This window comes from Colletotrichum abscissum (genome assembly GCF_030869225.1).
Source record: "Colletotrichum abscissum strain IMI 504890 chromosome Unknown Scaffold_52.1, whole genome shotgun sequence".
In the NCBI taxonomy this organism is placed as follows: Eukaryota; Fungi; Ascomycota; class Sordariomycetes; order Glomerellales; family Glomerellaceae; genus Colletotrichum; species Colletotrichum abscissum.
The window spans coordinates 249,308-276,304 of NW_026850454.1; the positions used below are offsets into that span (position 1 = coordinate 249,308).

At 43.0% G+C, this 26,997-nt stretch overlaps 7 protein-coding genes across 7 annotated transcripts; 2 read left to right on the top strand and 5 right to left on the bottom strand.

The window, feature by feature from the left end:
* Positions 1-1,698: 1,698 nt before the first annotated feature.
* On the top strand, positions 1,699-2,772 carry CABS01_14292 (uncharacterized protein; the record flags this gene model as incomplete). The annotated part of the gene is made up of 1 exon (XM_060547632.1): positions 1,699-2,772. One exon carries the CDS (start codon positions 1,699-1,701, stop codon positions 2,770-2,772), a length of 1,074 nt encoding a protein of 357 aa, XP_060393531.1.
* A 552-nt stretch (positions 2,773-3,324) lies between these two features.
* On the bottom strand, positions 3,325-4,304 carry CABS01_14293 (uncharacterized protein; the record flags this gene model as incomplete). The annotated part of the gene is made up of 3 exons (XM_060547633.1): positions 3,325-3,536; positions 3,594-3,946; positions 4,114-4,304. Coding segments are annotated over 3 exons (756 nt in total), but the record flags the coding sequence as incomplete, so codon positions are not given.
* Positions 4,305-12,348: 8,044 nt separating this feature from the next.
* CABS01_14294 (amino acid transporter) lies at positions 12,349-13,579 on the bottom strand (the record flags this gene model as incomplete). The annotated part of the gene is made up of 4 exons (XM_060547634.1): positions 12,349-12,681; positions 12,735-13,164; positions 13,219-13,374; positions 13,437-13,579. 4 exons carry the CDS (start codon positions 13,577-13,579, stop codon positions 12,349-12,351), a joined length of 1,062 nt encoding a protein of 353 aa, XP_060393533.1.
* A 2,109-nt stretch (positions 13,580-15,688) lies between these two features.
* CABS01_14295 (peptidase family M20/M25/M40) lies at positions 15,689-19,564 on the bottom strand (the record flags this gene model as incomplete). The annotated part of the gene is made up of 10 exons (XM_060547635.1): positions 15,689-16,183; positions 16,239-16,730; positions 16,789-16,906; positions 16,963-17,083; positions 17,243-17,338; positions 17,612-17,686; positions 18,109-18,164; positions 18,226-18,342; positions 18,396-18,719; positions 18,780-19,564. 10 exons carry the CDS (start codon positions 19,562-19,564, stop codon positions 15,689-15,691), a joined length of 2,679 nt encoding a protein of 892 aa, XP_060393534.1.
* Positions 19,565-20,367: 803 nt separating this feature from the next.
* On the top strand, positions 20,368-21,522 carry CABS01_14296 (alcohol dehydrogenase; the record flags this gene model as incomplete). Its single annotated transcript, XM_060547636.1, has 3 exons — positions 20,368-21,260; positions 21,318-21,402; positions 21,460-21,522. 3 exons carry the CDS (start codon positions 20,368-20,370, stop codon positions 21,520-21,522), a joined length of 1,041 nt encoding a protein of 346 aa, XP_060393535.1.
* A 556-nt stretch (positions 21,523-22,078) lies between these two features.
* On the bottom strand, positions 22,079-23,492 carry CABS01_14297 (branched-chain amino acid aminotransferase; the record flags this gene model as incomplete). The annotated part of the gene is made up of 3 exons (XM_060547637.1): positions 22,079-22,264; positions 22,326-23,096; positions 23,184-23,492. The coding sequence occupies 3 exons, from the start codon at positions 23,490-23,492 to the stop codon at positions 22,079-22,081; spliced, it is 1,266 nt and encodes a 421-aa protein (XP_060393536.1).
* Positions 23,493-24,011: 519 nt separating this feature from the next.
* Positions 24,012-26,436, bottom strand: CABS01_14298 (uncharacterized protein; the record flags this gene model as incomplete). Its single annotated transcript, XM_060547638.1, has 2 exons — positions 24,012-25,958; positions 26,413-26,436. 2 exons carry the CDS (start codon positions 26,434-26,436, stop codon positions 24,012-24,014), a joined length of 1,971 nt encoding a protein of 656 aa, XP_060393537.1.
* Positions 26,437-26,997: the final 561 nt, after the last annotated feature.

Genomic DNA, 26,997 nt, shown 5'->3' on the forward strand with positions numbered 1-26,997 from the left:
CTCTTGTTGGATGTTTACTATTCAACTATAATTAGCGGGGAGATGCGCAAGCATCTTGTTAACAGCTCCATATTCTTCAACCCAGTAGCGGAACCCAAGCTTTCGAGATACATGTATTGAGTCTGAATGATTTGTCAATTAATCAGTAATCCTAGTCTGCTCTGGAGGCGGGGTATGGCTGCTGCCGCACGCGGGCCCGTTATAACACCGACCCAAATGTCTTGAGTGCACTTGAGGATTCTCTGCAATGTTTAAGAGTGTGCGCTTCCAGAAGAAACCGGGCTAGGAAAGAACCGATAAATCCGATGTTAGGTTTGCGAGAGTAACCTCATAAGCCTGGTAAGCTACCTTGGAGCCGATAGTTTACTCTCGGTTCGGCAATGTTGCATTCGGGGTAAACCCACCAAATTATATCATCAGTCAGTTCTTGGCACGTGGTGAACATGTACTTCAGATTCTCGGCGACGTATGGATAGTTTCTCAATGCTTAGGACAACTGGCTTTAACATTACGTTGACGGTAAGTGAGGTCAATGTCAGGTGGCGCCTTCGAGGCGGTGTCAAGATAGCGTGATGAACAGAAGGTACTTTTATTAGGTAAGGTAGAGTAGAGATGCTCACTGCGTGCTGGCAAAATGGCAGTTCGGCCGAGTGTAAGCTGCTGCCAATCTGGTCAGATAATGTAGTGAGTCAGAGAATCGTTTCCGCGGAATCACCCCCTCCTGCGAAGGAGGTGGTCTGTTGATGAAGCTTTGCTGACATCGCCTGAAGAAGACTGTAGTCACGCTGCTTCCAATTGGACCCGCGACGAAATAGACCACGAGGAGTCACCGCTAAACCTCATTTGCCTGCCCGCAAAAGGAATTGACTGGAAATATCTGATAGTTAGATGGGATTCGACGCAAGATCTCGATTCAATCTACATCTTGCTGTATCCCTGTGAACAAGGACCTGGCTCAGCTTGCTAAGGAAGCTGGCTTAACAACATCACAGCACTGTACTGGCAATAGCACCCCACTTCGAGACAAGCAAGGGGGTGCAACGATGGTCGTTACTGGTTTCTTCCCTCAACTCTTCGGCTAATTGATACGTTCCGCACCATTTGGCCCTGTATTTAAGTGCGCCTCATTGGGCACTTAAGGGGCGGTTGAAGACACATCATATTGCCCACATTGAATGTATGTTCTGTCTAGGTACGCTTTTGATTCCCGATGTTGACTGGACTGACTGAAAGAACAGCGCCTCCACGACAGAGTGGCCGGGCATTGCGGGGATTCTAAGGTGGGTGACACAAGCTAACATGCACATGCGCCAATGCAGGTATTAATAATCCAGCCGAAACTTGGCCCGCGGCCTACAAGGACTCCGACCACTCAGCAACGCCCAGATCGGCCGGTCGACCATTCGGTCGAAGCGGGAACAAAATATATCCACTTTCGCTGTCGACAGGTGGTTGCATATGCAGCGACGTTTTATTACTCAGCTCACCTCATCTTACTTTTTGTGGACGTGATCTACACATCCCTCGTTCCATCAGGTCCACGGATAGGCATGCATATAGTTGCGGAGTTTTAGGTTTGGTCATACTCCAGCCTTGACTCCAAAATGACTACCTTAGGTATGAGATGAAGTATAAGAACCAAGCTCCCGAACCTGTCTGCTGAAACACGTCCCAACACAATTCATCTCAAAACTCACAATGTCTACCTTTGAGGAATACGACGTTGGCTACGCCGACAACAAGAATATCCACTACCTCGCTGCGGGTCCAGTCAATGGACCTCTCCTTGTATTCGTCCATGGCTGGCCGGCGATTTCACTTGCATGGAAACCTCAGCTTGAGGCGTTCAGCGCTCTAGGTTTCCGGGCCATCGCGCCGGACATGCCCGGATACGGCAAATCGACAGCTCGCAAAGTTATCGAGGATTACTCCCAGCAGAGTATTCTCGAAGGACTACTAGCACTCCTCGCACACACTGGTCGGAAGGAGGCCGTCTGGATCGGTCATGACTGGGGTTCCCCGTGCGTTTCAACTGTTGCAGCACAGCGTCCGGAAGTTGTCAAGGCCCTGGTGAATGTCTGTGTTCCGTATCGCACACTTGACTTGGGGCTGAACGCAATACTGGCCCTTGTCGACCGCCAGGTTTATCCCGAAGACCAATACCCCTACGGACAATGGGACTACATGCGTCATTACGAAGAAGATTTTGAAAAGGCTGTCGCCTGGTATGAGAAAGATATCGAGGGGATCAACAAGGCTTTGTGGCAACCGGGCAAGCCAGTTTATCCCCCTAAGCCCACATTCACTTCCACTGTCAGAAAGGACGGAGGATGGTTTGGCGGGATCTCACAACCTCCATCCCCAGATCAAATTCCAGCTCCCCTCCTCGAGGGTGAGGTCTTTGATGAGTTCACTAAGGCGATGAAGAAGACGGGGTACTGGCCGGGATCAGCTTACTACATGAACCATGAGCGCAACCACGAGTTCAACTCAAAGGCACCAAACGATGGCAAATTTGAGAAGCCTGCCTTGCTCATTCATGCAGCATTCGACTACGTGTGCGAGACCAAGACTACCCGGCTAGCCGAGCCAATGCGCCAGGCGTGTAGCAACCTCACCGAAGTGACTATTCAAGCTGGACATTGGGCAAACATGGAGAAGCCGGCTGAGACCAGCGCAGCTCTTTCGAGGTTTATCCTTGAGGAAGTTCCTGATTACTGGCCTGGGTTCTGGGAAAGCGGGTACGCGAAGCGCCAAAAGTCAGTACTTTGATTGCGTTGCAACCCAGCTACTTCTAGGCCATGATTACCTATCATTGAGTTACATGCATTTGGTCAAGTCTGAAAATAGCAAGTACACTCAAATCGCTAGAACATGACACTATGTCGATTTCTCATTCGGCTAAAGTGATCGTGGCAATTGTTGCTGAAATAGGCGTGCCGAGATGTAAAGACATGTCGTCAATAATCAGAACAAGTCACGTAAAAGAGAATAGCAAGAACCTGAGGTTTCAAACTGCAGCCAAGTGTTATGGGACCCTATAGCTAAACCATGTTTTTAAAAGATTTGCGTGCACATGTAAAGCGTGATCTTCACTTAGGATCTAGGTATTGTCCCAAGAATTAAGTATCAAATGGTCATCGCCAGGGATGGCCACTTATCCTGCAAAGATGGTTAAATGACATTCTGAACACGCCTGGCCACCTCAATGTTGTTCCATTGTGACCTAAGTTACATTTGATCCACGGTAAGATCGAACAGCGGGAGGATTCGAGTGGATCACCAAGACTAGCAAGCTTTTGGCATCTTCTCTCACTATCTACTTTAGGGGTGTGAGAGCATGAATTTTGACAGATCATCCGACTGTTTCTGTCTTGCCTTTACCAACTGCAGGAATGGTTCTTCCAGGCCGACTGAGCCAACCAGAATATGTTCAGTGCCGGAAACAAGTTGCTTGTATGTCTCATTGGTAAACGCGTCAACAGGCATTCCCATCGATCGACCTTTCTCCTCGCCCATGTAATCGTGCAATTCGGCTGGTGGTGTTGTCAGTGTTGTCCTGGATATCAAAAATAGCACATTTGACGACTGACTTTGCACTGAGGGAGGCCAGATCTCTACGATCTTAGTGCTAGACCCTTGTAGTTGTTGTCTCAGAGAGTAGACAAAGGCATGAAGAGCTGCCTTGGAAGCAGAGTATGCTGGTAAAGTCACTGCCGGAATCAGAGCAAGGTGAGTGCCGGTAATGATCAAACTTGTCGGGATTGTTTTCTCTTGAAGTCTCGGAAGGAATTTGACCGACATGTCGACAACGCTCAAGAAGTTGACGTTTATCTCCTCCCGAAAGGCATCAAGATCAACACTGCTAGGTTCCGACAACTTGATCTGACTTTGGATTCCCGAGTTGATGAACACACAATCCAGATCGGGAAACTCATCAACAACCCTGTTAAACTGTTAGTATAGTAAGTCGCTAGTGCTTGCCGTATGGAGGCATCAAGTCCGCAAGGCCTTTCTACGCTTCGGGTCGAGTAATCCATTCCGTGGTGGGGGAGGGGGAGGGGGCGGGGGCGGGGGGCTTGTGGGCAGTGATTTTCTGCACTTGGGACTGACCTCTTCACAAAATCATCGAGACCTGCCCTATTTGTAATGTCAAACCGGACAGAGGCTGCCTTGCTTGAGCCGTGCTTCTTGACAAATGCATCTAGTCGTTCCTGGCGCCGACCGACAGCGACGACTTTGACGCCGTTTCCGACAAGCTTATCCGCTGTTAGTATCCTTATTATAAGGTAGTTAGTTTCGAACTATAGGTTAATAAAGAGATTAATTAAACTATATAAATATTTACGTAGTAAATATAAAAAAAAGGTTCTAACTATAAGTTAGGCTAGCTACGATAATCGTAAATAGGGCCCCTAATTAGCCCCTATATAGTCAGCCGTATACTATAATTAAATTAGATTTTTAATCTAATACTAATTTTCTTTTTTTTTTATTAATTTAATTATTATAGTTAGAGGTATAATTCGACCTCGGGCCCGTTTACTAAGTCGTCTCCTTTTCCCCCTTTTCTTTACTCTTTTTATATAACCTATCCCTCTATTCGTATAATAACTTTTTTATTACTTACGAATTACTTTAATCCCTTATTTAGTACTATTTTTATAAAAGCGTTTACGAGGTTATTTTTATTATTAATCTAACAGATCTCGAGTATTTCGCGCCTTTTATATAATTACTTAAGGGCTATAATATTAATTATAAACCTTTTTTCCTTCGTCGTTCTTAATTTAATAAAGTATTCGTATAGTAAATAAAAATTAGTATAAATAATCGTTAAAATAAGTAAAAAGCTAAGTCGATTAATAATCTTCCTTAGTATTATTAAAATTATATAAGAGAGGTTAATATTATTAACTATATTATAAACCTCTAACGCTAGTATATTTCTCGTTACTTACTTATTTTTAGTTAATAAGTAGTAGATTATATTACTATATATAGTAAATTCGTTCTCGCCTATACTCTTATTAGCTAGGATAATAATATACCCTAATTATAAAATAAGGTTATTATTATTTATAAATAACTTATTAATAAAAACGTAAAGCTTACTAATTATAAGGTTAATTAGATAATAAACGAGGCCTCGATCGAGATTTATTTACTACTACTTAAGCTACTTATTAAGTACCTTAACGTCTTATTTAGTTAGGTCTATAGCCTACGCTACCTTAGCGTAGTTAAAAGTTACCTCGGGCTAATAAATATTTATAATATATACCCCTCGCGCGAGCTTAGCCTTATATTACTTCTTAATATTAGTTACGTTCGGATTAACGAGGTTAATTTTCTTACCCTACCCCTTTTATTAAAAAACGATAGTTTCTCTTTTGATTATAAAAATCCCGCTATTAAATACTAAGAGAGTATTTATTATAAGGACCTCTTTTAGCTTTACTATAAAGCCCGCTTTTTAAAGCTCCTTATCCTCCTTTTTTATAAAATTAATATTAAATAGGCCTAATATATCGTTAGTCTATATTTTAACGATCCTAAATTAATCACTTTCGTACTTAGAGACTAATAAGTACGGGTTATATATAAAAGTAACTATTAATAATTAATTAATATAAAAATCGTAATAAGTAGCTTATTAATAAGTACCCGATTCTACGAGCCTATATAGTAGCTTAAGTACTTTAATAATCGTACTTTCTAAGTACTTACTAGCTATTTCTTTTAGTAAATAGGCTAGGATTTTTTTTATAAGCCTTATAGCTAATTAAATATAGGCCTAAGTAATATTACGGCCCTAAATTTTATATCCCTTTTTTTATAACGATATTATTAATATTATTATTAATTATTAGCTATAGCGCTATATAGTAGGTAATTATATAAGTAGTATTACTTTTTTAATATTACCGTACCCCTAAATTACGTATTTAGATTTCTTATACGGCTAGGGTATTCTTTTCTTTTTAATTTTATAAACTATTCGCAATTTAAATATATAAAGGTTTATATACTTCTCTAAGTTATAAAAAATAAATTAATAAACCCCTTAATTACGAAAAGTATTTACTTTAATAAGATCTAATCCCTTATATAGCTTTTTAATAATTATAATTACGCCTTCTTTACGTAGTTTAACTATTAACTTAAAATTAGCTTTTTTTTTTACTATATAAAAAATATTAATTACCTCGTTATTAATAATAAATTACTACGTTAGGGCTTATTATTATAGTCTTCTATAACGTCTTATTAATAATATTAGTACCCTTTTAGTAATTTCCTTTTCCTCGTTATCTATTAGTATTACTACGACGATTTTATTAAAAATAATTTCCTATACCTTTACTACGGGTTATATAGTTTCCCCTAGCTCTTCTTCTTTTTATAAGTTAAAAAATACCTCGTTAAGATCTATATAGTACAGTCTAACTACCGTAATTAATATTTTAAATAATTAGTCGCAATTTCTCGTAACTATATAAGAGCGCTCGTTAATAAAAATTAACTTATATAGCCTAGCCTATTATTAAGTAATTTCGTACTATACTCGTATATTTAAATTTAGTAATATATCTAAATTACTTCTTATATCGGGCCTATTTTATATAGTAATTACCTCGTTAACTTACTTTTTTACGCTTACTTTACGTAGTACCCGTATTATTTTTTTAATTACTTAGGCTCGTTAGCTTATATTTAGTAATAATAATAAGGCTAAAATCGTTTTTAAATATACTCTAAATACTAATAGCGTTATTATAAGCCCGTTAGGCCCTATAATATTATTATAATATTTAAATACTATCTAAAGGTATTCGTTATTAATAAAATCGGGATTTTTTTTTTAATAATTCTAAACGCCCTTTTTAGTTACTAATATACCCTTTTTATTTTTTTAATATTATAATACGTTTTAACGAGTACGACTTTTAGCTATATACTATAAGCCGTTATATTTTTTTTAAATTCTACTAACTTAAAACTAATACTAATATCAGTTCTAATACCGTTTAGTAATCCTTAGTATATATCGATCTATCCCCTTCGCAGGGCTACCTATATTATTTTTATTTATAGATCTTAAAAAAATTACCTTACTTAAAAAGATATAACTATGTCGATTATATATAAGACTAGCTAACTATTTAAATAAAAAATATTAATAACGATTTCCTAATTAAAATTAAGCTCATTATATAATTTAAATTTAAATCTGCGTAAGCTCTATGTATTTATTTAGTATTAGTAGTATACTTTCGTTAACTACTCTAGCGCCCCTATTTTAATATTATTATTACTTAATTACTTTAAGAAGTTATATAGCCTCGTAACTAACGGGTACCCGAATTTCTAATATAGTTATCTAAGCTTACTTTTTATTAAGTAATTAATCGACTTCGTATCGTTAGTAAGCCTTATAAATATATACCCTTATTATTATTTAACTATCTTAAAATACTTATTATTAAAGATTCTATTCTTTATATTTTCGAATATAATACCTAGTCAATCTATATTTTTTAAGTATAAGAGAAATAGGGTATTAATAAGTAAAATATAAAAAGTTATCGTTCTGAAATATATTTCTATTTTTACTATACTTAGGGTAACGATTTCTTTACCTAGGCCGAAGCTAATTTTCGTAATACCCGCTATTAACGTATTAAGCGTTACTAATACAATTTTTTATAATACTTAAAATTACCCCTTTCTTTTTATTAACTATTATAATACCCTAGTATTTAAAATAATCCTATAGAAATTATTTAAGCCGTACCTTTTACTTATATAGAATACCTATACGAGCTTAGTATTTAAATAATCTAAGTAGTATAAAAAAGACCCCTTTAGCTACCCCTAGATTTACTTAGTATCTTATTCTTTTTCTTTAGATATTAAAAAAGATAGCGTCTTCTTTTTAAGTATTAAAAAAATAAACTTTGGCCTTATTAAATTTACTTTTTTAGCTACCTCTATATTTATTATCTAAAGGACCTTCTTTTACTATTTATAAATAAAAGCCTACTTATTAAGAGCTTTTATTACCCTTTATTTATTTAGCTTCGTATATCCTCTAGAGGCTAACGGGGTAAAAAAAGAGTAATTAATATTATCGATTTTATTATAATTTAATTTGTTAGTATAAGGAGTAAGATCTTTTTTATTTTTTAAATCTCTTATAAGGGGCGGATATTTTAAGTTACTACTTTAGCTACTATTACTAAGTTCCGTACTCCTAAATCTACCCTTATATATAATAAAGAATTAGTTAAACTAATAAGGGCTAGTTTTACTATTTATTATTCTTAACTTTTTATATTATTTATATAATTTAGTACGCTCTTCTTTAGAGTAATTACTTAACTAATATCTATCTTTTTTATAAATATAGTATTATTTTTTTTATTACCCTACTTATAAATTAAATCTCGGCCTATTTAATAAATCTAAACCTCCTTACTAGCGATTACTATATTTAGCCTCTTTTCCTTTCCTATTATACGTTCGATCGACCTAATATTATTAATAAGGGCCGTTATATACCTAAAAATAGGTTTAGTATAGTATTCTTATTTTAATATTAAAACTAAATCTTAGCCTCGAGTATAGCGTCTCATAGTTTTTAAGTACTTAATATAAAGTTATTTTTATTTTTAATATACGCTAAATTATAGTATAAAAATATCCGACTTTTTACTTATTAGTTTCCTTATTTAGCTAGGTTTTTATTAACTTATCGATTCGATTAATAAGCTTTTCGAGGATTTTTACTTATAATTTACCCTCTATTATCCTAGCTATAAATATAAAAAAAATCGCTTATAACTTAAATAAGAGCTCTAAGTTCTTATTATAAGTCTCGAAGTAGCTTTAAATTATATTAATAATACTAAAAAAGTCGTTTCGATTAGAATTATATACCGCTTTATAATAATAATTAGAGGCTTTATTTATGAGTATAATATTAATTACTAAATAGTATTAGTATTCCCTAATCCCGACCTTTTTATAATAATTATAAAATATTATTAAGGTTTCTTATAAGACCTTATACTTCCCCCTAGAGTATAATTTCTTTTTTAAAAAGATCTTTTTAAAATTAATAAATTACCTCGTATTCGCTACTATATTTTTAGTATTTATATACGATCCCTACGTAGCTACGTACTATTAATAACTTTAAGTCGTCTACCTCTTTTCTTATTAATTAATTAGTACCGAATTTTATATTAATAATAATAACGAACTATAGATCGAAATAAGTAAAATGGTTAATTATCGTACTTTTAATATTATATTTTATCTCTATATATCCTTTTATAATAATAAATTATTATTAGTAATTATAAGGAGGAAATTTATATCGTTTACCCTTTTTTTAAATTTATTAAAACGATTATACGCCCTATTAACTTATACCTAGTTCTATAATACGAATTCCTCTTTTATAATCGTTATTATTAAGATTTCGTACGGTTCTTATAACTATAACTATACTAATAATACCCCTCGCCTATAAAAAAATCTATTAACTACTTTCGTAATTCCTAGGCTTATACTTACGAACTATTTATCTAACTAGTAGCTAAGGTCGTTTACGATTTTATAAAATAGGGGTTACCCCTATAGCCCCTTTTTTTTATAAACCTTAGTTAAATAGATTAATACTATGTTAATTTACTTACTATTAGGTTAATCTACGATTCTATATATTTACGTCCCTTAATAATCTAGGTTAATATTTACTTATTTATAAAGGATTAGGATTCTATTTAAAATCGGGTTTTATCCTCTTTTTCCTTACCCTAACTCGCTAAGGGTCGTGCTCTAGCTTATACTTATATTAATAATCGCTAACGTATTTAATCTTAATAAGGATATATCTAATCCGCGCACTAGCTATAATAAATCTATATTTTTATTACTTAACGAATTTATTAAGGTTTAAGAGATTCCCACTTCTTTTTATTATTTTACTACTATTCTCGTTTTTATTATTTTTAATAATTACTATTACTTTTTTAAATCGCTAGCTATTATACTTACTAAGATCCTCCTTTTTATTTAATATAAAAAAGTAGGTTTTAATAATTCCTTTTTTTAATAATAGTAATAAACGTTTATATTACTATAGGACGATATAATAATTAGTCTTAGGATCTTTATTAGTTACCGATTTTTATTATTCTGTACGCTTCTAGCTTCTTAAGCCTCGTACTCTTTATAATCTTTAAATAGCCTCTTTTTTTAACCTACCTTTCTTAGGGTAGTATTCTATAAAAATAGTTAAAAATAAATACTAAGTAGCTCGTAAAAGAGCTATTTAAGTTATTAAGAGCTATATAAGTTATTAAATATAGTTAACGAAGTTAAGCCCTCTTTTTTATAAAATCGTAGATTTTAAAAACTTATTAAAAATACTTACTTATTACTTATACATAGTAGGGTTAGATACTTTAAAAATCTTATTTTATATAGCCTCTTAGTACCCTATTTTATATTTTTTAAATAGTTTTTTTCGTAGCTTAATTATAGTTAGGTAATTATTACTTACTAATAATCCCTTTTATTATTTAGTTAATTTTTTAAAATTAGTAATCTTATACTGGGAGCTAATATAAAAAAAAGCCTTTTAGCGGCCCTTTAGAAAATTCTTTTTTTTTTTTTTTAAATTCTTATTTTTTTAGCCTTTTTTTAGGCTAATAATAACTTTATTAAGAGGTTATAAGACTATTTTAGGGTAGCTACTTTTTTTTTAAGTTAATCTCTAAGATTTATAATACTTTTAACTTAATATTATTAAAACCTTTAAATCCCCTCCTCTCTTATTAAACTATCCTCTATACTATATTCTTAAATAATATCCGGAGAGTAGTTAAGGGAGCTATAAAGAGGTTATTTAAATCGCGGGCTTAAGGTCGTACTTATAAGATCCTCGTAATAATAGATTTTTTTATATATTATAAATCTCTTAGCTTAATAACTCCTATACGCTTCTTATTATACTAATTAAGAATATTTATATTTAGAGATCCCTTTTTTTAATTATATAGTACTTTTTTATACTATATTATTAAGCTCGCTTATTATACTAATTAATAGGGCGGGTAGTTATTATATAAGTATTTTTTTTTACTAATTTAACTAGTTAATTTCTAATTACGGGCCGGCTATAAAAAAGTTATTTAGTAAAAGAGCTATTTAAAATAATAGTAAAAGTCTAGTTATTTAAATAGTTCTATTAATTAACATAGTTTAATATAATAAACGTCGACCTCTCGTAAGTAGTAAAGGGCTACGATTATTTAATTCTATATAGTATTTAAGAATCGCCCCTTTTTTTATCTACTTTTATAAAGTTAATTAGTATAAATCTCTTATCCTATACGGTATTAAGAAGTCGTTTTTTTTATATAATAAGATACTTTACTAATTTATAATAATAGAATTTAATTACTAATTAATATTAGTATTTTTATTATAAAGTAGTTAGTTTCGAACCATAAGTTAATAAAAAGATTAATTAAACTATATAAATATCTACGTAGTAGGTATAAAAAAGAGGTTCTAACCGTAGGTTAGGCTAGCTATAATAATTATAAATAGGGCCCCTAATTAGCCCCTGCGTAGTTGGCCGTATACCGCGGTCGAATTGGACTTCTAATCTAACATCCGCCATTGCTGCTCTAATGCCCGATGTGGCACCTACTAGAAGTACTTGCTTATATGGGAATGACATGTTAGGCAGATAGTTAACTTGTTTATTTGAATGCTGATTACCGTTGAGACGAGGCAAGATGTCCACTGGGTGAAGTGTAGCTGAATCGCGATCGTTAAAAAGTCCTGATGCCTTGTAATGCCAAGCTTTATACTTTGGTGTTCAACCTCGCCGATGCCTATTGAAACATTGATATAGATATTCCCGAATCGCGAGACAGCTTACTCCCGGCGCTAAGATCAGTGTTTGTGGCTTCGATCGCTGGATGTCGGACTGTTGGCGGTAGGCGGATTCAATCATCGGGATTACAGAAATGCATTCTGCCTAAAGCCGAGCGACCAACCATTTTCTGACGTCTAGTATGTCCGAGACACGCATCAACACCAATGCTGCTTGCCGTGACCCGGGCTTACAACGAGAAGAACGACGTCAAAGAAAACAGTAAATTGCCGATCACGCCGAATTTATGTAGCTTTCACCTGCTGGCAGCTGGGATATTTGAAGTTTATGTCTATTATCTTGAGAAATCTATATGTCTAGGGGGGTATATCTGCACCCGCAAATTCGGGGATGAACCATCTCACATCATCATAGTGCAAGCACCATTTCTATTTCTCAGCAACGATGTACTCCGTGCAAAGGAGCTCGGATCTCAGATCCATCACATCAGCGATAGTCTTGTTAGGGATGATCTCAGCCATCCACAAAACGTGGTTCAGAGTGGTGTCGTTGCCTGCATCACCGTCGTAGTCGAGGTAGGCCGCAGAAGGCGTGAGCCAGCGGTTCTGCTCCATGATGAAGGTGGGAGGGATGAGCTGACCGCTCATATCAGTGAGGCGCGAAGAGAGGTTCGCGAGTTGCCAGTCCCACCAGAGGCGATCCAAGTTGGCATGGTGCAAGAAGAAGATCGGGTCACCAGGGCTGGCGTTTTGGTTCTCCATCTATCACAGGCGTCAGAAATACAGCCGAAGATTGGATTGAGAAGGTTACTTACGGTGCCGCCAGTAGCAAGGTGGCCACAAGAGTGAGGGGAATCAACGTAGCAGAAGTTGGCCTCGTTGTAAGTCTCCTTCACGTAGCACTCGTCGACGTAGGACTGGTTGGCGAAAGTAAAGGCAGTCTGGTTAAACTCGCGAGAGAGGCAGTATTCGTCATAGTAGTCGATGCCGTAGACCTGGTCCATGCGAAGGGTGGTGTTGGCGAAAGGGCCATCAATGACGCAGTTGGTGCCTTGAGTGGTGTTGACACCGTTGGTTCCGAAGCTGAACTCATCAGAGCCCCAAACAGAGGCCTTCTCGACAGTTCCAAACACCTCAAGGTCGCGCTGCTCGTCCCAGTAAGGCAGAGCACCAGTGTATCCGCACTCCTCTTGGAGAAGGATTTCGTGGAGACGAAGGAAGAGGCGGTGCCAAGGAAGGAAGGCTCTGAATGTTGAGTTAAAAAAAAACAAGTCGAGACTGGCTTTCCAAAAAGCTTACCCAACTCCGTGAATGAAGTTCGACTGTTCGACGTGGCAACTTTGAAGTTCATCCCATCTTGTCTTCGCACCCTTGATGCCCGTCTTGGCGGGTGATTCGAATAAGCATTTGACGGCCTGAAGGTAGTCGGATTTCTCCTGGTTCTCCAGAGTGTGCCTGATTATTGATGTTAGTATCTTCCTGGCAGAAGTGATGAAAACATTCAGGTGATGACTGACCATGCCTTTCTCTGGTTCATAGAAGTGCAAGTGGAATTAGAAAAGGTTCCATTGTGGCCGTTGTGACCATGAGCGGGAAAGACAGGCGATGCGCTAGCGAAGGCAACGGCCGAGGCCAGGCTGAAAAGAGTGGACGACTTCATGTCGATCAGTGAGAGATAGGCAGTTCTGGAAGAGATCTGCAGGGAAAGCGACAAACAATGTGGTGAAGAGCAGACTCTTTTGTCTTTATGCTTCGTGGAAAAGGGAGACAGTTTCACTTATACTGACAGCACGACCTTGCCAAGACCTCGGGATCTCCCTAGACTCCTCCTAAGATAGGAGTCCAAGGACCCGGAGTGGAAATTTTTGAATTCAAGATTCTTCAAGCTCCGAAGAACAAATATCCACCGGCTACGCAAAAAGTTGCGATGGCCCTACGAAAGAAGCCGCGCATGCGGCTTGGGGATCCGCTGACCCCATCGTAAACTTGGCGAAGCTTGAGATAAAGATTTGCCCCCCGGCGTCTATTCGTCTCGAGTTGCCCATTCGGTGGATGCCGGACAGGGGTATCAATGATGCAGCGTTCATCCAAAGGTAAAAATCTTAGCATGGAAGTCGACCGAGGCCCGATCTGCCTATCCGTAATCTATGTCTTGTGGGCCATGATGGATACTAAAAAACCTACTGCTTCCCTGACAGCATCCCACCTGGCATCCCACATACCGAGGGTCTGGATCCGTGGATACAATGGATGGCTTATTGGACGAATGAAAGTTTCACGCACAAGACAAGCACATGCCGACTTGCGAGTTGGGACGAACATGCACAGCCGCCGGAAAGATAAAAAGGGTCATCGGGTCCGGAATCCCACCTTCGGCTTGGGGCAGATCCGAGACTCCATCCCAGCCGGCAACGGCGACGGCGGCCTTACCCAGCCCCCAACGTGGCGTAGCTGGCGACGAAAACAACATGGAGCCAGTTCCAGTGATGATCAAGGAAGGAAAAAGCAACTTCAGAACAAGGGAAACGGCAGTCTGGCCCGTGTTGTCAACGTTGTTTATCGGAGACCGAGTCAGTAGGTACTTGACTCGTTGTCGACAGAAAAGAAGAAACAAGCACCAAGGCATCCAGCATCGGAGATTTCTTTTCGAAACAAAACCCCGATCCATGTACGATTCGCCCTTCGATTGAGAAAGTTCGATGACAACCCATGACATCCTCAAAATGACCTTGGGCCAAGAACCACACGTATCAGTGGTAGCGCCATTAAGAATGATTGGCAATTGTTCTGAAAAGTCACAACGCGTAGTTATCGGAAAGTACTATACCTATGTTCATAGATTTCACATGCAGTATGTTATCTTGGTATTTGAGCCGCAAGTGACGTCGTCTTTATTGGGCTCTTATTACATTTTTCTCATTGCTACGGACTGTGGTAGGGCCAGGTCATCATCACGGTCGTGACTTAAACCGGGAACATAGTGGAGAGTGTCGTCATATAACAGTGTAAATGCAACCAGCCCAACAGCGGCTGCGACCGAATAAAACTGTTTCAACAATGCCACGTTCTCGACGTTTACCGACGAAATGGAAACTGTTCTAGGATCAACGATCCAGTGGGGGCAAACGCCGCCGACCGAAAGTTAACGAACCTTATCCAAATCTAGGGGCGGACCGTGCTGTTGCACCCCAACTTAGCCGGCAAAGTCTTCCAAAATTGGCACAAATAGGAAAGTGAAAGGCATCGCTTGCTTCATCGTTCGACACTTTGATTGGTATATATATTTCTTGTTTACTGTACGTTCCAAACTCAAAAGGATGGATCGCGTGTCTATTTCGACTTCATAACGTTTGGGTCTGAGGAGGACCGACACTCGTCTAGTGGCTTCTCATTAAGTTGGCTCAGTTTATGATTTTACGACTTTAATATGCTAGCACATCCGACTGGTCTAGTCATATCACCGAGATTCGAATTTGAAAAGTCAGTACAAGTCTATATAGATCTATCCATGTGCCGTGAATCTACACCCCACCCTTATGCCCGATTTTGGTGAGGCAATGCCTAAACCCTTGACATGAAAGAGAGTATGTAGTTGTCTTAAGGCCTTTCTTCGTCAAGCAGATTTCTAACCAGTCTGAGACAAGTGGGATGGTAAAAGTCTTGATACTTCTTGAACAGTTCCAACGCCAACTCTTCGTCAACCGACAACAATTCTTTGAATCTGTAAACTGTCAGCCATGGTATTGACTTGCGCTCTGGTCGAGGCGACTTACAGCGGCCTCACAAACTTCATTCTGCCTGTCTGTCCCAGGATATCCTCAGTCTGCTTCAAAACACTGCGATCGCCGGCTCTGAGCGCAACACGAAGGTATCGAGTGACGATTTCAAGATTGCTAGACTTTCCCACGTCATACAACTCGTCAAGAAGCTTACAATACTCGAGTGGGATTGGCTGCGGACTTTCAATGAGTAGATCAAGAAAGACTAAAACTTGTCCCGCTGTCCAACCCTCGACATCGCTACCAGACGGCCTGAACGCAGATTGGACCGAGAGACTGCCCCATTGATCTGCCAATTCGATGGCCTTCTTGTAAAGCTCAGAGCAAAACCCTGGCTTTGGGGGCGCGCCTGGTTTGTGAAACCAAGAATTCCAGTCAACGCAGCCAAGTGAGGAAGTAGCGGCGGCGTCGGGTGAGAAGAACTTGAGAACACAATCCTTGAATCGGGATGAGTCAACCGCGGCACCATAAAACGTTCTGAAATACTTAAGTGATGGATTGTTAGTCTTCGAATGGTAGACAGCAAAATGGTAAACTTACATATGGCACAAACTTGAGCCACTTCTCTCGTCCGACGGTCTCTTCAAGGTAGCATAGGAAGGTGTAGCCTTTCTCGTACGAGATCTTGGACATAATATCGTCCGGCCTCTTGCCTTCAAACTCAAGTACCAAGCTAGTGAAGACGCTGTCTTCGCCGCCATAAATTTCAATAGATTGGATAAGGTCCTGCCAGCCAACGATAGCTTGGAGCTCGACCTCGTCGTTCCCTCTGAGTTCGCGCACAATGTTCCTCTCAGTCCAGACAGTCCAGCCTTCATTCAGCCAAAAGTGCTCCCAGGACGCATTAGTAACAAGATTACCACTGTAGCTGTGCGCGAACTCGTGCGCGACCACAGAGATATTCTCTCGGTCTCCCGAGACGACAGTGGCGCTGTAAAAGTTGAAGATTGGGTTTTCCATACCGCCTAGATGGAACGATTTTGGTAACACGACCAGATTGTAAAGTGGCCACGGATACTCGAAGATGATATTCTGATACGTCGCAATTATGTCAGCTCAAGGCTTTTCCTGCTCAGGCTCAGCTACTTACCTCTGCAGATTTGATTATTGCCTGTAAGTCCGGCTGAAACTCCTGTTTGCAGGCTTCCAAGTCACCAGGGGCGCAGTAAACATAGCTTTTCGGTCCAATCTTCTCTCCCGCCAAATTCCTTCCAAGAGCTGTGTGAGTAATTGAATATGTGAGGACGTTCTTCGAAAGGCTTACCCGCTTGCTACGGCGAAGAGGTAGTTTGAGATTGGAATCTCCATCTTGAATCTGTAGGTCTTCCGTTCGGTCGTGTCCGTGATTGGTGGGAAGATCAACTCAGACTCAGGAACACCACTCGCTACGACAGGAAGTATTGAATGTATTGTTATATCGAAAGTGCTTTTGATGGAGGGTGTGTCCTGGCACGGGAAAATGGAGCGAGCATGAACCGGTTCGCACTGGGAGACTATCGACCATCAGCTGAGACCGACAAGTCGCAATGCAGCCCAACACTCACACATGAAGGGGTATTCTTTATCATCTGTCTGCGAGGGGCTGAACCACTGAAGGCCCGTGGTGTTCTCGGTAGTTTCGAAGTCGACCTTGCCAGCGACTATATTAGCCAACTCCATCATTGATGATACCGCAGGATTGACAATTCAACGTACTGTGAGCTCAATTGTTTCCCCTTCACCATAGCGTCGTCCAAGTTCGATGCATAATGGACTGCCATTCTCTCCATCGTCGGACTTCAATGTCCACGCAGCCTCACTTCCTTGATAGCTTACTCCCTTGATAACGACATGGCTTGTGTCTAGAACAATTTCGGCGAGACCATGAATTCGTGCTTGGCCAGTAATTGAAGTTTGACCAATCAAGATCTTACGGTCAAAGTCAATCGTCAAGTCAAGGGCCGTATGCTGGGTCGAAAAGTCTTGAAAATTGGAGCTAGTGTTGACATCTGTGACAACGTTGGTTAGACACATGGTGCAACTGCGAGCGAACGTCGTCCGCGCGTGGGAAGAGAAGCTTGGCTGCTGTTTGTCAGAAAGAGAGACTGGCAATCAGGCCTACTATCATTCCTGCAAGTGAATGATTTCTTGAATTTGAATGATTCTAAGTAAGGTATTCGTAGATGTAGTTCGGGTGCTTAACTCAATCGTGCCCCGCATTCTTCTCTGCCCCTCACCTGTCGTTCAACATTGCCTATTACGGCAATCCGGTGCACCCCGCGCTAGCTGCTTCGCCTACTTGCAAAGACACGATGGCAGATATTGGCTCGTTCAAGTTTACCGCTTGAGGCCGTTGTTTAAGCGAGCTTAGACGCAGAATGCAGCTCATCGTTATCTCTAGCAGTCAATTACAAATTTTGTTGGCTTTGACGCCAGAAGTTTGTGACCTCTTTGAGATAAGCTCCGTAGAGCTTGATGGCGTTGATGCTGTTGAAGAGCGAGTTAGCCCCTATGGAATTCCAGGCTTTGATGCTGCATATCGACTTACTAGTTGCTCTTATCCAGCTTCTCGTTAGTGGAATGTTGTCCATCGGTAGGCCGACCAACAGGCATAAGGAGCACATTCTTTTTCAAGGTCTTCTTGAAGTCCAAGGCGATGGGTATGCTGGGTAAAGTTAGTGCTAGTCTATCACGCTGGGGTTCGATGTAAAGGCTAACCTTCCACCTTCACAGGTCAAAGCAGGGTCAACGCCCCACACGTTTCGTGTTGCCTGAATCGCAGCTTGGTAATTCCAGTGGCTCGCCTCCTCGTAGAACCAATCATTCGGATGACACTCAATTTCGAGTTCGTTTTTACTTCCTAGACTCTCGAAACGGTCCTTGACGTGTTTTCGCACCAGCTGGTCAATGTCCTCCCACTTCATAAAGGGCACAGTACGGATACTGAACTTTCCGACGAGCTTAGCAGGTATAGATGTGACAGCTCCGGCTCCAGGCAGGGCATTCTCTATCCTGTGCAAACTGAGAGATGGCTTCTTCCAGCTACGGGGCGGAGAATGAGATTAGCTTACTGATCTGAGGATAGAGTGCGGGTGAACGTACCGAGCGACCAGAGCGTCAGCCTGATTGTCGTGGAGGCTTCTACCCCCTGTGCCACCGTACAAAGAGTCTTCCGAAATGTTCAGCTTTTGGTAGCTCTCGTACTCTTCTTTCGTGACAGCTTGGACATTGTCGTAGATCCCAGGGACCAGAATATTGCCATTCGCATCCACCAAAGAAGACATGATGTTGACCATGTCTGTCATCGGCTCCGAAATCTGACCACCGAACCCACCACTATGGGCATCCACTTTGGCACCTGTGATGGTGACAAGGTAGAAGATGATGCCTCTGAGTCCTTGAGGGACGCTAATCTGCTCGTCGCTCACCCAAACAACATCCGTGATGCAGACCACGTCGACATCCTTGAAGTACTTGTCTGCCTCATCCTCCAGGCCCTGCCGAAGGCCAAACGATGCGGTCTCTTCCATGCCTTCAAAGCAGAAGACCAAGTTAGCCGGTACGTCTACATCTACCTTTTGGAAAGCTTCTATCATGTTGATCCAGCCAATGAGAGGGCCCTTATCGTCCGAGGTTCCTCTGCCGCAGATCTTGCCGTCTTCTTCAACCGTCATCACGAAGGGCTCGTGCTTCCATCCGTCCTCGATAGATGCAGGCTGAACATCGTAATGGCTGTAAACGAGCACCGTTGGCTTTTCGGGGTCGCTGCCATAGCGTCCCAATACCAGAGGAGGAAGGTTGAGGTCTGTACCCTCCTGCTTGCCCAGATCTTTGAGTGTTACCTCAACACCAACAGCCTTCAGCTTGGTCGCAACCCATTCACTCATCTGCTTCTCTATTAGATATTGTTATCTCTATGCCTTGATGGCATATGGGTTATTCGTCTAACCCACCGCGAACACATCCTTCCTATTATCTGCATAAGCAGAGATTGAGGGAATCTTGATGGCGTCTCCAAGTCCTACACAAAGTCATAGTTAACTAAATATGGTCCTTTCAGCCAAAGCCAAAAGTAACTGTTTGGACGTACTATCGATGAAGACACTCTCAAGCTCATCAACCCTGTCTTCCAGATTAGCGAGGCAAAAGTGCAAGGGTGTCTCTCATTTTTCACGGACTTTGCATAGAAGCTAGCTAGTGCTTCATTGGTATCGTTCACCGGGCGTGCTGGAGTAGGAACCATCGTGGCGATAGAAGCGACGTCCTTAGTCAGCAAAGAACTGGCTTTTCGACTACAATTAAGCTTCTCTTAGCACTATCACCAGCTGCAATAATTGACTCTGGGCGCTAATTTTGGTGTTGAAAGAGGGGAAGTTGGGCTTTCCGAGTCGAGTCTAGTCGCACCGAGACCCACGTCAAGCGAGATCGGATTACGAGTGATGCAGCGTGGGGGCCGATACAAAAGTCCACTTCGAGATATTACCGAAAAAGGAAATTGGGAACGAGAGAGCTGACTTACACTTATTTAGACATTAGCATGAGAAAGGAGACGACAAGGTACTGCAGAATGCGACGAGATCTTGCAGTCTGGTAAAATAAGTCCCATGCAAAGAATCGTATTTCCACCAGTTGGACTTTCCTTTCTTCCTTGATGTTACCGTTCATTTAGGCACACTCAACTTTACCAAACATGCAGCAAAAACGCAAGATCCTCGTAATTGGCTCACCTCGCGACGTCATACCTAACAAAGTATGGGCGGACTTCAGCTCACGGTATGAAACTCTAATGTACGACTATCCAAAAGTACAAGACTTCTACCAGTCCATGACTTCCGGCACCTGCAAGAGCATTGACGGAATCATGCGAATCGGCATCAACACTCCGCCCGACAACGAGAAATTGGGCATGGGCTGGACTAGACGGGCTCTGCCACATCTTGCATCAACTCTCAAGATGATTGTCAACTTCGGACATGGTTTCGACGAAGAAGATGTTTCGGGACTCAATGCCCGTGGCATAGACTTTTTCAACACCACAGGCGGGAGCGAGGCGACGGCCGTGGTCGCGGTCTATCTCATCATCTCAGTATTCCGTCAGCTAAATCGCTACGAGCGAATGCTCCGCGACGAGCAGTTCTGGCCAGCCTTGAGGCACTCGTCTCAGAACGCAGTCGATCCCTTTGGAAAGAAAATTGGCATAATTGGCATGGGTTCCATCGGCCAGACCGTCGCGAGACAGGCAGCTGCTCTCGGGATGGAGGTTCACTGTATTGATAGGCCCAATCTTCGGAGAACTTTGGAAGTAATGAAACATGAGAACGAGCACGTCAAGGGGCTTTTGCCACCGATACTGTTTCATAAGGATCTTGAGGGCCTCGTCGCTTCCGTGGACTGCTTGGTTCTGGCATGCTCTTACTCTCCAACGACACATCATCTTTTGTCGAAGGATGTCTTCTCCGGGATGAAGAAAGGAATTCGAATCGTCAATGTGGCCAGGGGTCGTTGTATAGATGAGGAAGCGCTGTGTGATGCCATCGACAGCGGCACTGTCGCAGCGGCTGGGCTGGATGTTCACTACAACGAGTGAGTTTCTGATGTCATAGTCTCTTCATATTGCCTGTGCAAAGCTAACACTTGTAGACCAAATGTAAACCCAAGATTACTGAATCACGACTGCGTGACACTTTTACCTCATCTCGGAGGACTCACCCACGATTCAATGAAGGTAGACGCTTGAGTTGCGCCCGTTGCAGTAAGACTCTTGTTGCTAACCACCAGACAGAACCATGCGTTGATGGCCTTGAAGTCAGTAGATGACTTCTTTGCCTGTTCGAATTTGACGTAAGGCGTTTCAAGTCAGGATGCGGTTGAATAAGTCTGTGAGAATAACGTAGTACAAGATATCACTGAAAAATTATTGCAGACGTATGATCAGCATGGCATCGGGAACTGGATAGAAATGAAGTTGTTTCACACTTGATTTTGATATGTAGTCCATACCGCCAAACACCATATGCCATTACGAGTGTGCTGCTCGCAATTCTCTTGCTCTTTTGTTGCATCAATCATAAGCTCCCACTGCTGCCTCGACAAGCGGCTAAGCTCGATCATAGGCTTGATTGTCCAGATATCTCCTTTGAGAGTAAGTGGCTGCGCCGTTGCGGACTTTTAGAAAATATTAATCGAGTAAGTGAGGTAACAAGCAGACATATGATACGCTTTACTCTGACAACGGTGATAAATCGGCCTTCTGTCAACTCTGAGTTCTATGTTCTGTGAGATCTAAGGTACGTGAACAAGAAAATGCAGCCCATTCTCCAACTATAGTCACACCTTCGTCTTCGTTTCATCTATTATACGCTTCTTTCAGTGAGGCAGGAAATCCGTTCCTGAATTGCCTTTCACTGCTCAGCAACGACGTATCCCCATTCGTGTTCTACTCGACCGTAGATGATATCCTCCAACCAGGATTTGATGGTGTTGGAGTACGCGGAGCGCGGTGTCTTGTGCCCCTCATCAGTAACCATCATGGGGAATTGAATCTCAGTGTCGCCATGCTTGATCACGGAGACCGGGGTGATAAACATCTGTATATGACCCGTAAGCTAAGAGAAATTGATAAGCCAGAAAGACACCTGTTAAACTTACCGCAGTGCCAGAAACAAAGGCCTCCACTAGCCGACCTTCCTCATATGCTTCCACAACCTCACCCATAGTAAAAGGCCGCTCGACAACATCCAGCGGGGCAAGCTCAGTCTCAGCCGTCGATTCCCGCGTCAGCCTCTCCCTCGCAACCTCCAAAACACTCCGTCGAGTGATGCCATCCAGGATAACCTCCGTGTCCAAAGAACTAGTTACAAGCTCAATCCCTTCACCCCCCTTCTTCCTCCACACAACAAAGAAATTACTCGCCCCAGCCTCCGTAACAATCCTCTCCTCCCCAAACAACCACAACGTCTGCGTACACCCCTGCGCCTTAGCCGCCGCATGCGAAACCATAGCAGGCCCGTAATTCGCGCCCACCTTCGCGGACCCGAACCCGCCAGGCCAGGCGCGGATATGCTCAGGGCTGCTAGCGAGCAACTTGATGCCCGGGTGCGGCGCATTCTTCGATCCTCCTCCCAGAGACTGCGGAAAGAGCGCGGCAAAGAGGAAGAACAAGGCTTCGGGCGGCTGGTTGATACCGAGCGCGGAGCCGCTTCCGACCATGGCGGGGCGGACGTAGAGGTTTGTGCCTGGATCCGGAAGCCAGCGGGGGCATTCTGTGCCGAGGTAGGTGGTGATTATGGCGAGGAGGGCGGATGGGTTGAAGGAGGGGAGGCCTACGCGGGCGTTGGACTTCAGAAGGCGGGCGCAGTTGAGGTCTGGGCGAAAGAGGCGGAGTTTGTTGTCGTGGCCTCGGTAGGCTTTCATTCCTTCCTGGTAAGGGTGTCAGTTCTTGGGTTCATGAATCGGGAAGAAGAAATTCGTGTTTAAAAGCTTCTCTTGTGTAGTATTTGGACTTACGAAGGACTCCGTGGCGTAGTGTAGGACGCTTGCTGTTGGCTCGAGGGCGATCTTGCCGTAGGGACTCATTACGGGTGTTCCCCAGCCACTTTGCATAGCCCATGGGACTTGTACCATGTGTGCCGTTGTACAGTTCTGGCCTAATCTCACTGGATCGTGGGCATCTGGGACGGGCAGTTGGTCTGCCTCGGGGACAAGAGTCTTGAGCATCTTGGTGACGTCCAATTCTGCGTAAGGGTGTCCATTGTCGGGCAGGCCACTCGCTTTTGGCAATGTCGCCGAAGATGTGCTGATAGCGCTGGGACTCATCTTGATGTCCTGACTCAATGGTAGGAACGGAGATGAATCTGGATATTCTGGTGGTGGACGAAGCTCAAGGGTTCCAATCACGAGTAGGATGTCCTAATTTGTTGTTCACCGTGCACATCGAGAGCGCGCGTCCATATTTTATAACCACAAACTCCCGGATAAGCACCTTTTTGTTTTGACATCATCCTCCAGCTCGAGCTTAAGCTCAATTGCTGTGATGGCAGAGCAGGATGAGCTGCAAGTGATGAATCTGAACCATTTGTTGGAATTACCCAATACGGCAAATGAGAACGAGCACGCTAAACCGTCCCCACACCGACCGGCTGACGATCGGAGGCCCGCCGGCCGGCGCCCGTCATCCCGCAGAAAATTTCAGCCAAAAATCCTCGGCGATGGGACCTGCATGTCATCGGATACCGAGCCCACATTCCGAGATCTTCTCATTTTCACAAAATTCCATTGTCATCATCGTCATTGGTGCGCTGGGAGTCCACAAGCATGGGCGTTCCGGATTTCCTATTACGGTATTTCTACAAAGTCAATACTCCAACCCCGTTTACACCGCGAATAAATCTCGACCGAAAACTTGTCAGGGTCCGTCTCCTCGTCCTCGCTTGGCGTGGCATCTGTCTCCAGGTCTATCAGTCGAACTTTGATGATCTCCCAGTTGTAGCGCGAGCCGCGACGCGTGTATTCTTGGTCAACGTAATTCAGCACGCGGTGCGCGTGTCGCACGTTCCAGATGCCCTCCCTCTCCCGCGGGAATCCAGCGATCCAATTCTTGACCCAGTCCTTGACCTCCTGCTCCTCCGACATGTGATAGCAGTTCATCATCGCCGCGACCATGCCGTGGGAGTATGCGTTGACCGCCGCGCAGGAGGCGTAGGGCACGCCTGCTGCCAGGCGGCAGACGAGGAGGACGATTTTCTTTGCTTTGGGGGGTAGTTGGCGCACTGCGCCGGGCAGGTATCTCGTTTCCAAGCGGAGGAGAGACACGAGGTAGTGCATGAAGGTTGTTGCAGCCTTGACGGGCTCTGGGGCGTCCGGGATGCTGAGGGGCCTGATGGAGATGCCAGGTCCTTCTGCATCTTCATTGTAAGGGTTTGCGGTGTGCTCGTGTAAGGGTGGCACGTCACAGTCAGGCACGGTCTTTCGCCAGGCTTTTAACTCCTCGATAAGGCTTTCTGCTTGCTCTCGCCAGTGAAGGTCGTGTTGGGGGTTGCTCCTCCACTCTTCTTCCAGCTTGATGACCCGCGGTAGGATGAAGAGCAGCCGGTCTGCCGAATGAGGCGAGTTTACTAGAGATCTGCTTAAAGAGTCTGAAACGTCTGGAGACGCTATGCTGTATCGTACAGAGTATGCCCTGTCAAAGATGTCCAGAAGCGCGGCGATCCTCGAGAACGATCGAATGAGCGACTCTCCCACCGGCGACTCCTGCACGCGGTTGAGGTGTTGGGACAGGAAGGTGACCGCAGCCCGGCTATGGATGTACCACAATTTCATCTGGCCTCTCTGTAGTTCAAAGTTGGCCAGCAGTAGAAGAGTCGCCAGCCATGAGATGGCGTTGTCTTGGTTCGGCGGACAGCCCGTAGCGACCCCTTCATCGTCGAGCTGTGCCATGCGCACCGTACCGAGGGCAGTGACAAAGTGATCGAGGGCTTGCAGTGCCGCCTTACTACCGAGCGCCTCCGTCGGCCTTGCCTGAGAGATATCCAGCGCCGCCAAGGCCAATGCAGCGTGGAAGAAGGCCTTGTCAAGGTGCTCAGCCTGTAGGATATCATTCAGTGACAAGATTGAGAGGGTGCCGTACGGAGAGGTATCCGTGAAATGGTGATAAAACACCATGTCCTCGGCAAACTTTGCGCTCTCCAACAAGCCGACTGGAATCGTTGGCACTGAAGTCAATTGCCGATTCGCCTGATCTGACTGTCTTTGTCGCAGGAAAGGCGAGTCAATACGTGGGTAGACTGGCGTGGAACTCGGCGTGGCTACGCCCTGATAAGAGGTGTTAAGCCCATCATCCGTATTGGATTCTTCTAGTCCACCGAGAGTGGAATCAGCTTGCAGAGTCGTGTCATCAAATGGCGTGTAGAACGAGGGCGATTCTGTTTGATGCCCACCAGCAGGAACCAGTGAGTCCTGGTGAATGCCTCCAGATATCAGGGCGAGTGACGCGGCCGCCTCATAGTGGGATAATTCTTGTGATTCGTCAAAGGTTTGATGGCTTTCGTCAGCCGAATGGAAAGTTTCATCTCCCGGTGTCACAACATGCTGGCTAACTTGATGCGACTGCAATGTCGGTTCTACACTGTCTTGGGCATTCGACGAAGGCGATGGCTCAGTCGGAGCTGGCGTTTGTGCCTTTTCTTTGCGTTTTCTGCCATGTTTCCGCTTCAGCAGATCTGTCTGATCTCTGAACTTGATCGGTGTCGCATAACCGCCGCACTCGAGATTGAGCCTTGTACACTAGATGGAGTCACAGTCAGAGCCAAACTTGACAAGACTGGCGAGATGTGGACTTGCGTTGTTACAGTGGGGCTTCTTTTCGTCGCATTTCAGTCTGCGGGAGCGACAGGTCACGCAGCCTGTGCGATCGCGAGTCGTAACATTGCGCTTCCGGATGCCGTGATCAACCATAGACACAAGGCATATGAAACAAGTGCCAGCTATCAGAGAACGATCTCTTATCTGATATGATGCTTGCTATGTCGCCGACAATTAGGCGTGAGAACAAAAGATGTGGATTGGGAGAATTTGGTTCGGGTGATGTATCGTTTAAGATTTCCCTCTTAGGGTGCTTGGGACCCCGCAGCGATGTCGAGTCAGGCGACTTTCCGCTAATTTGGACGCCCTCGTCACCCTGCACCCCTCCCTAGAGGACCGTTATTGGGGTTAACAGGCTTGGTGGTCGCTGGTGTACGTGGATCTTGAGGAGAGCGGCCATAGAGTCCGTTAAGAAGTACTGAAGAGGATGGAACGAAAAGCCTAGAGATTGTCAATTGATCCGGATGGTCGGCCAATTTGTTTTCAAAGATTGCTCGAATCGAGGTCTGAAGCAACATCAGAACTGGGATCCCGCACACTTGCCCAGTTTAACCAGCCCGGTCGTAGGACTTGGTCACCCCAGGCCCTTCTCTTGACGAAACTGAAGGCATGCGTTTCTGATTCTCGCTGTTCGCCATTTCTCGATTTCCATCGACTGCACTGATGGAGTGCTCCTGATGATTTGGGTGAATCCTCTGACTATCTTAGACTCAGGAGAATCCAGGAAAAGGGTAGCGCTGGCAGTCGGTGCTCGAAGCCATGGTTATATCATCGGACAAGGAGACATCACGGGAGAGAAGGAAGAGAAAATAGAGAATGGCCAGCTAGCCGATATAAGGTAGAGACAGAGAGACCCGTTATTATCAGATATTCAGACATCGCTGGATGCCCACCCGCGGATATAATCGTAGGCCCGAATAAGCATGATGATAGATGAACGCGATTTCATTCGATGAAAACA